Source organism: Adiantum capillus-veneris, chromosome 24, assembly GCF_014529385.1.
Source record: "Adiantum capillus-veneris isolate H3 chromosome 24, ASM1452938v2, whole genome shotgun sequence".
NCBI classification, from domain to species: Eukaryota; Viridiplantae; Streptophyta; class Polypodiopsida; order Polypodiales; family Pteridaceae; genus Adiantum; species Adiantum capillus-veneris.
The window spans coordinates 128,316,178-128,326,111 of record NC_140954.1 but is presented as its reverse complement, the minus strand read 5'-3'; the positions used below and the strand labels follow the sequence as shown (position 1 = coordinate 128,326,111).

The 9,934-nt window shown below is 44.9% G+C and overlaps 1 protein-coding gene across 1 annotated transcript; it reads right to left on the bottom strand.

Moving 5' to 3' along the window:
• Window positions 1-444: 444 nt before the first annotated feature.
• LOC147427120 (glutathione S-transferase U19-like) lies at window positions 445-1,410 on the bottom strand. Its single transcript, XM_086498475.1, has 2 exons — window positions 924-1,410; window positions 445-820 (listed from the first exon to the last, which is right to left on the bottom strand). The coding sequence occupies exons 1-2, from the start codon at window positions 1,245-1,247 to the stop codon at window positions 455-457; spliced, it is 690 nt and encodes a 229-aa protein (XP_086354601.1). The 5' UTR covers window positions 1,248-1,410; the 3' UTR covers window positions 445-454.
• Between the last annotated feature and the right edge of the window lie 8,524 nt (window positions 1,411-9,934).

Sequence of the window (9,934 nt, the reverse complement as noted above, 5' to 3'; positions counted from 1 at the left end):
TCAAAATCTATGACATGAAAGCTAAACTCCAAACCCGAGAGAAGCTCCTTTGCACACGATAAAGAGAGGGGGGGAGAGAGAGGCCACCGAAGGCGGCCGGACGTACTAGTGGTATATAATGTCTGGGGTGGCATATAATGTCGAAGCATGTGTATCATTAATTTAATAAGAACCGTCTTTTCAAGCCTTATTTTTTTAGGGCCAGCTTACTAGAAAACCAAGATTTGCGCCAAACTAAAAGATAGTTAAAAGGATTTAAAATTGGACTGGCCCATTTTTTACCTTCAAAATTAAGGTCTAATAAAACTTATTACACTACAAACCGGGATATACATTTATCGTCCAAAACTCGCGAGAGCACAGCGGATTATTGGGAAGCACAAATAATGACTGGGCCTGACTAAGGGGACAGGTCTAGAAAAAGGATGCACAAAAGAGTGTGTGGCAGACAGGACTAATTGGCAAATCGTGGCAGGATAACGTTAGTGACAAACTCTGTGATTTTGGGAGGCTCTGGAAGCACAGCAGTAGCAGGGTGCGCCTTGCTGGCCGCGAACCACGCTTCCAAGCAAGGGAGCTTGCTTGCCCAGGGAAGGCTAAGCTGCGCCAACTCTTCAATGGCCGGCAGCCACGCCAGTAGCGGCACCAGCATCACATCCACCAGCCCCATCCTTGCGCCCCCATAGAAGGGCCCTTCCCCGCCCTTCACTAGCGCCTCCTCCAACGTGCTCATCACCGCCACCACATTCTCCTCTGCCGCCTTCTTCTCCTCCTCCGTCCCCTTGCTTGCCTTCAGCGTTCCGAACAGCGCATCAAATACCTGCACATACACAAAGGGTTATCCCATTTCCTTCTTTAGTAACGAAGAATTCTTGCGTTCAAAACCACTACAGTGTCACCTTCTGTCAATGAAAACTGGTTACCTTCTTGTCCACGAAATCCGCCCAGAAGCGCGCCATCGCCCTCCCGTAGGCGTCCGCTGGAAGCAAGTTTCCACCGTCTGCAGAGGGCCAGGCCTCGTCGACATACTGCACGATGATGCCGGACTCGCAGACAGCTTTTCCATTGTGTAGCAGCACGGGAACCTTCTTGTAGATGGGGTTGGAGTGAAGCAGCAGCTCGCTCTTGTTGCTGAGGTCCTGCGGCACCTTCTCATAGTCCACCCCCTTCACCACCAGCGCCACCTCCACCCTCATCACGTACGGGCTCGGCATCGCGCTCAGAAGCTGCACCTTCTCACCTGCCATCTCTCTGCCTCTTCTTCTTCGATCTCTCGACGCTAGCCAGTGCGCTCTCTCTCTCTCTCTCTCTCTCTCTCTCTCTCCTTCCTGCCTTGGCGTTGCTAGCTCTAGCCTCTCTTGAATCTCCCGACGCTTAACAGTGCTCTGATCTCTCTCTCTCTCTCTCTCTCTCTCTCACACAAACACACCGTGTTTTGCCCTCTTTTGAAGTGGGCTTCGGTGAGGTATGTCATGCGTGACGATCGCTCCTCTCTAGGTAGGGTCTCATAGACCTTGGAAAATGCTCGGTAGGGGCTCATAGACCTTGGAAAATGCTCAGTCATTATAAAATTTAAAGCGATGAAGGGTGACAGAATTCGATGCTGAAGATGGCGATGGGGGCCGGATTGATCGATAGGCCAATCTGAAACCACTAGTTTATCATCTCCAACCAAGAACAAATTTTATTTTTTTTGGCCAAGGTCTTAAAATTGCTTTCTATTTTTCCTTAGCTAAAAATACATTTTAAAAAACTTTTTTTGGCTGTCCATAAGTGAAAGTGGTGGCTTCAAAAAGAGGGGAAACGTTGCCTGTATGGGAATAAGTTTATTCTCTTTTTGTGCTTTTTGAAGTGCACCACATGTCGACCAAGGCAGTGCCAAACACTCCCTTGACTAATAATACCAATATGAATTATTTTCCCCATATCAAAGTCTTGTGTAGTGCCATACGCCTTCAACATGCAAGCGTATGTGATTGCAACTGGAGAGATACCCTCCGTCCGCATCTGGCAAGAAACAGCCCAAAGCTTCCTGGCCTTGCCCTTTTGGACATATCCAAAAATCGGTGCACTCCAATAGATGAGGCAACCCTTCAAGCACTTTTTGTGCTTTCTGAAGTAGACCACATGTCGACCAAGGCAGTGCCAAGCACCACATTTTCATTTGAAGAGATGCCCTCAACTCACATACGTCAAAAATAGCTCAGAACTTTGTGACCTTGCCCCTGTTGGGCATAGCCAGAAATCACTGCACTCCAAGAGACAACATCCCGCACAGGCAGCTACTCAACCATCTTCGGCATACATGTCGATCGAGGCACTCAATAGCCCCTAATTAACAATATCATTGTGAACTCTTTTGCACATATGAGTATCTTGCATATTGTCCCATGCCTTCATGACAAAAGCCTAGGTGGCTTCATATGGAGAGATTTCCTCGCTTTGCATCGACTGAAAATAGCCTAGAGCTTCCTTTGCCTTGCCCTTGTTTGCGACATATCCCACAATCAATGCATCCTAAGAGTCAACATTCCGGATAGAAAGCTCCTCAGGCACTTTTCGTGCTTTTTCTGAAGTGCACCACACTTGGCATATGTTAACCCTCACGGCACACGGACACCCTATGATCTATAAACGTTGTATTATTTAGAGTCAGGCACCGGGCTTGTCGGTCCAATAGGGAAAGGTAGAGTGATCGCCGATGAGAGGCGCACTCTAACACGAACATGCTAGGGTTAGTTGGCTAAGCATGGGCGCCCAAGTGTGAATGGGGTGAGCTCATATAAAATCCAACTAAACCTAATTTTTACTTATTCTCTCATTTGTGCAATAGAAGAGTGCTCTTGCTCCATCTCCATCTCCATCTCCATCTTCTTCTTCTTCACCTCCTTGTGTGTGTGTGTGTGTGTGAGAGAGAGAGAGAGAGGGAGAGTGTGTGTGCGATCGAGCATTACGAAGGCACGACGGCGGCGAAGCGGTTGAGCGTGGCACGACTGCAGCTTCTTCTTCATCGCGGCGAGGAATCCACCACAAAGGCAAGCGTAGAGCGGTGAGTGACACACCCTTTGCTTTCTTGAGCTTGCTAGTTTAGGCTTGTTGTGTGCTTGGAGCCATTTGTGGCTCGCACACGGTGTATTGGCAAGTCCCTTGCTTCGACAGTGCGGCAAGGAGCGCACATTTTTGGCGCCGCTGCCGGGGAAATGCCCTACACTAAGCTCGGTTAAGCACTTTACGCTTTCTTGTGGTGCAATTTCTATCATAGGAAAGGCAGGGAATGAGTGTGTGTAGTTGTGTGGAGATTTCTGTTTTTTGCGTTTTCTACGTTTTCTGGTTTGCACTGCACAGTTAGCATTTCTTGCGTTTTTTGCATTTTCTGCATTTTCTGGTTCTGTCAAGTTTCAATTTTTACATTTTTCTGCATTTTCTGTGTTTTTTCAATTTTCTGCATTTCTTGCGTTTTTTCAATTTCTGCGTTTTCTGTATTTTCAATTTCTGCGTTTTCAATTTCTGCATTTTAAAAAAAAAGAAAAAATAATAATTTTTTTGAAAAAAAATAATTTCCGAAAAATAAAAACGTGAGTGAGGGGGAGGTTAAATTTTCGAAAATAAAAAACGTGAGTTTTAAAACGGACGGGTTGGTTTGTATAAAAGTTAGAGCGGGATTGAGATCATTTCCCCAAGCCCAAGCCCAAGCCCAGGCCTCAATCCTATGATATACATTAGACTCACTCTTATATATATACCCTACCTCCTCAAGAGGGAATGAGAGCATGTGGGACAAGTCCTCCCCTCTCTTCCCACTTGCACCCTTAGACTTGCTACTTGGAGCCTAGTTCCCTAGCTAGGAAAAGACTATTTCGGGCTTTTCTGGAGCAAAATAGAACCAAACGGTGGGTTGTAAAGCACAGCGCGTCCCTCCTAGCGATACGCTCGTTTCGAGCTATCACACGGCCCATTCCACGACACGCTCTAAAAAATCTAGCAAAAAAACAAACAAAAAACACGCTAAAAACTAGTCACAAGGCCTCCTAGAGCAGCTTTTTGACACCTGAGGGTATCAAAAGCACATGCACTTACGCTCTGGGCGGGTGCTAGAACACGAGCATATTGAGGGTGCCTCTGTTCATACGGACACCCATTACCCATCCATGATAGGCTCTAGACCCTCAGCGGGGACACAAGGTAGCACCACCCAAGACCCTAAAATAGCCGCTAGTGATTCCTCCTCTGACTCAGAAATCATGGAAGCATACCCTACCCAAAACACTGAGAGAGAAGGCCATGCACCTCCTGAAGCTCCACAGCCTAGTACTAGTATGTTTAGCCGTTTCATGGAAACATTAGGTAGAGCTACTCGCTCGGAACCTGATGCAAATGAAGCACACGAAGGGGGTGGGGAAATGGACTCTCCTTTCACATCGCACATGGACCCCACACCCCCAAAGAGTGTCCATATGGATATCCTACCTGGGATGACTGAGTCGGACAATGTGGATTGGGTCCACCTAGCAGCAACCATAGACACTTGGGGAAATAGGGGGACGACCTGGGTAACACCTGAGGGGGATGAAATGCCTATACCCTTAAATATGCTACAAGCAATGCATATCGCTTCCGACAAGACTCATCCTAATGTAACGAAGAAAACATACAAGTGGGTCCCTAAAGCTTCTTTAGTGACCATAGCTAGTGCTAAAAAACAGAAGCCTTGTAAGAAACGTACCACTCGCTCCAAGAAAAGTAAGAAAATGTTGCAATGGATCCCTAAACGACTATTGGAAGCCCAAGGCTACTATCAAGGAAATGATCAAATCTGGGTGCCAAAACGTAGATTGTGCTCTTACCTAGCACCTGACCCAAGTGAGCCCAATCCCGTAGCTCCAAAACGAATCAATGATCGTGGAAAGAAAAAAATCACAGAATGCTACACACCCGCTCCCGAGCTAGTTTGGGTACCAAAGAAAGAACGATTTGTTCCACCTAGCTCAGGAAGGGGGGAGTCCCATGAAGCTTCTAGCTCCTCATGTAATACATCCATAGAGGTAAAAGCTTCTACACAGCCTCCATCTATAGTAGTGGACCTCCATGAAGCTACAAAAGAATCCACACCTCCCAGTGTTCAAGAATCACCTGATGAACCACTTCAAGTTCGATCCTGGGAGAGTACCTTACCACCCTTGCAGCTTGACGAGGCACCTAGGGTAATAGACAACTACTGGCAAAAATCCTCACCTATTACCAACTGGAACAATTGGTTTCAAAGGGTGACAAGCTCATTTCAAATGGTATGATCTACCCAAGGAAGGGGGGAGTGTTTGTGGACAGTCATCATTCACTTGCTTCCCTCTCAACCTTTCTCCCTGACCTCTTAATCTCCAATCTTAGGGAATGTACATATAAAGCTTTATACTCACAAAAAACTAAAAATAAAGAGCAAGAGCAATTAGCAAACGAGTATGCACATTAAAAGTCAAAACATTGACTCAGACCTACACATGTCACATCTGGTACAGTGAAACAGAAACCTATGTCATAAAACACCTTTGATCCTCATCACTTGAGTGATGGAGGGTAGGTAAGATTAGTACGATAGGAGTGTTTCTGTTTTAGAGTTGAGTGATTAGCAAAGTTCTCTTTTCCCACTGATGTGCCTCCTAGAGGTATTGTTTGTGTTTCCTAGTGTGTACAGGAGCGTGTTGCTATTGATAGGATTTGGACCTTCGTGGAACCTTTCTCTCGTTCACACTTCAGATCAAGCGCGACCATCAACACAAACAGGTGTTTTATGTCCATTAGCATTGCCCTTATCTTTTTGCATCCATGTTTGTCTGCTTTGATTGTGATTGGTAGCATAATATTCAGCGCATTTGCTTACTATCAAACATTTAATTCAATGTAATGTTTTGTCATAATCACTTGTTTAGGTGTAAAAATCAAGCAGTCCGATTAAGCTAGTTTGACCAAGCTAGGTATTAGAAATCTTCTCTTAATACCATGGGGAATGCCTTCCTAATAAGCAATGGTTACTTAGGTTCTTAATCCGATTTAGGCAGCATTGTATGAAATGTACTAGGGCTTTCTAGTGGGCTTAACCCTAGTGACCTTTAGCTTAAGTATTATAAAGGGAGTTTACTAATGTGATGAGCCTGGGGAGTGTATCAGTGTTATATGACCCCCCAAAGTTACAAAATTAAAATGCTGAAGATGAACAAACAAAAAATCAAAGTGCCACAATGTAAAATTTTAAGCTGGAAGAGAAATCCCTGCTTAAATTGGTACTTCACTCACATGTATCGCCTATGGTACTAGAGCCCTAGAGGTTCCCAGTGTGGACGCTTTTCCTTGAAAAGCAAAAAACCCAAGGCATACAAAATAAGCACACACATCAAATTGAATCAATGTGAAAAGACTTTGGGGGGTCAAAGAAAAAGTGATCAGTCAGGCGATGATTTCATGAGAAATTCCTTTTATGGTAGCTTAACTACAAGGTCTTCTAGGTATAGCCTCTAGTCAGCCCTCGAACATGAATACTTGGCTCTCGCGATGAAACAACTTAATTGACCACAGATAATTAAGAAGCTTACCCATGGTATTAATATTCGATCTCTAGTGCCTTTTGACCGTCAAATTAGCGACCCCAGACTTGTTTAATTTTTTACCTTTACATCTGTTTATGCATTTGATTACATTGCAATTTAATGTTCATTGCTAACAAATTGTTTGAAATTCTTTTACCAATCAATGTGTCTACCTGAAACTGCATATGCTTTTTAATCACTTATGAGAATGCAATTACTGTGCCAATGTTGTTTGATTTTGCAGTGACTGAAGAAGGCTAAGGACATTCATCTCAAATGCTCTCCTATCTCGACGAACCAGCTTCAACTCAATAGCTTCTGAGGACGGAATCTACATCAGGAAGGGGGGCATGTTAACCCTCACGGCACACGGACACCCTATGATCTATAAACGTTGTATTATTTAGAGTCAGGCACCGGGCTTGTCGGTCCAATAGGGAAAGGTAGAGTGATCGCCGATGAGAGGCGCACTCTAACACGAACATGCTAGGGTTAGTTGGCTAAGCATGGGCGCCCAAGTGTGAATGGGGTGAGCTCATATAAAATCCAACTAAACCTAATTTTTACTTATTCTCTCATTTGTGCAATAGAAGAGTGCTCTTGCTCCATCTCCATCTCCATCTCCATCTCCATCTTCTTCTTCTTCACCTCCTTGTGTGTGTGTGTGTGTGTGTGAGAGAGAGAGAGAGAGAGAGAGGGAGAGTGTGTGTGCGATCGAGCATTACGAAGGCACGACGGCGGCGAAGCGGTTGAGCGCGGCACGACTGCAACTTCTTCTTCATCGCGGCGAGGAATCCACCACAAAGGCGAGCGTAGAGCGGTGAGTGACACACCCTTTGCTTTCTTGAGCTTGCTCGTTTAGGCTTGTTGTGTGCTTGGAGCCATTTGTGGCTCGCACACGGTGTATTGGCAAGTCCCTTGCTTCGACAGTGCGGCAAGGAGCGCACAGCATATATGTCGACCAAAGTAGTGCCAAGCACCACCTTTTTCCCCAACAACCCCTATTTATTGATATCATTGTGAATTCTTTTACCCATAATAGCATCTTCCGTAGTGCCACACACCTTCAAGATGCAAGCATAGGTGATGGCAACTAGAGAGATGTCCTCGATTTTCATCTGCTGAAAATAGTCCAAAGCTTCCTAGCCCTATCTGAAAATCAATGCACTCCGAGAGACGACATCGCAGACAGGCAGCTCTTCAAGCACTTTTTATTCTTTTTAAAGTAGACCGCATTTGGCATACATGTCAACCAAGGCAGTGCCAAGCATCATGTTTCCATCTTGAGAGACGTTCTCACTTCGCATCCGCTGAAATCAGCCCAAAGCTTTGTGGCCCTGCACCTATCTGAAAATCAATGCACTCCAAGAGATGACATCACAGACAGGCAGCTCTTCAAGCACTTTTTATGCTTTTTAAAGTAGACCACATTTGGCATACATGTCGACCAATGCAGTGCCAAGCATCATGTTTCCATCTTGAGAGACGTCCTCACTTCGCATCCGTTGAAATCAACCCAGAGCTTTGTGGCCCTGCCCCTATTGGGCATAGTAAAAAAAAGAGTGCACTCCAAGAGACAACATCCGGTACATGTAGCTCCTCAAGCATTTTTAGCATACATGTCGACCAAGGCATTGCTAAGCATGAGGTTTTTCAACTCAACAGTCCTCATTAACATTATCATGGTGAATTCTTTTGCACATATTAGTGCCTTGCATAGTGCCATGTGCCTTTATGTGACAAAAGCATATGTGGCTTCATATATGGAGAGATTTTCGCGGTTTGCATCAGCTAAAAATAGCCCAAGGCTTCCTCACCCTGCCCCTATTCAACATATCCCGCAATTAGTGCATTCCAAGAGTCAAGATTCTAGATAGGAAGCTTCGCAAGCACTTTTCGTGCTTTTTGAAGTGCACCACACTCGGCATACATGTCGACCAAGGCAATGCCAGCTACGTTTTTTTCCCAATATCCTATGACTAATAGTATTATTGTGGATTATTTTGCCCATATCAGCGTCGTGCGTAGTGACACACGCCTTCAAGATGCAAGCACAGGTGATTGCAACTGGAGAGATGACCTTAGTTTGCACCTTCTGAAAACAACCCAAAGCTTCCTAGCCCGGTCCCTTACATTTTTATCTTAAGATATGCCCTCACCTTGCTTACGTAAAAAAAGCCTAGAGATTTGTACCTTGCCCTTGTTGGGCATAGCAAAAAATCACTGCACTCCAAGAGATGACATCCCGCATAGGCATCTCCTCAACCATCTTTGGCATACATGATGACCAAGGCACTCAATAGACCTTGATTAAGAATATCATTGTGATTTCTTTTTCACATATGAGTATCTTGCATGCTGCCCCATGCCTTTATGACGGAAGCTTAGCTGGTTTCATATGGAGAGATTTCCTCAGGTTGCACTGGCTAAAAATAACCTAGAGCTTCCTTGCCTTCTTACGCCAATTCATGGCATATCCCACAATCAATGCATTCCAAGAGTTGACATTCTAGATAGAAAGCTCCTTAAGCAACTTTTGTGCTTTCTAAAGTGCACCACATTTGGCATACATGTCGACCAAGGTAGTGCCAAGCACTACCTATTCTTTTGATAGCCCCTGTCTATTGATATCATTGTAAATTATTTTACCCATAATAGCATCTTTCTTAGTGCCACACACCTTCAAGATGCAAGCATAGGCGATTGCAACTAGAGACATGCCCTCAGTTCTCATCTGCTAAAAATAGTCCAAGCTTCCTGGCCCTATCCAGAAATCAATGCACTCCAAGAGATCGCATTGTAGACAGGTAGCTCCTCGAGAACTTTTTATGCTTTTTGAAGCAGACCACATTCGGCATACATATCAACCAAGGTAGTTGTTGGGTGAAGACGAGAGTGAGGGAAGCTATAGACGCATACACACACACCCGTAGATGCACACACACACACAACAAGAAGCTTGATAGCTTGAAGCTCCCTCACTTTGTTATGAAGAGTTCAAGTGTGAGTATGAGAGAAAGATACAAGTCTCCCTAAGTACAACGTACCACCACACATGCGTATAGTGTGTATATGTGGTTACACAAGAAAAAAAACCTCTAGGCAGCACTAGATTAAAAAGTGCCCATGTATAGGGAAACGGTTCACATCAAAACTACCCGAGGGACACGTGAGTGTAACAAACCCCCCTGGAGTCAATGATGTGAACATGTACAAGGAGGTGACAGATCAGCCCCCACATGGTAACAAGCCTAAAGCTTTGCGAAAAGCTTCAAACTTTTCCCTTGGAAGAGCTTTGGTGAACAAATCTGCCACATTGTCTTGTGTAGGTACATACGCCAAATCAATATCTCCTG

What these genes read in the sequence shown, in the direction of transcription:
- LOC147427120 (XM_086498475.1), bottom strand. Translation starts at nt 1,247, where the DNA reads ATGGCAGGTGAGAAGGTGCAGCTTCTGAGCGCGATGCCGAGCCCGTAC. An exon ending in CGGATTTCGTGGACAAGAAG is followed by an intron (nt 821 to 923) that starts GTAACCAGTTTT and finishes GTGTATGTGCAG; the next exon opens with GTATTTGATGCGCTGTTCGG.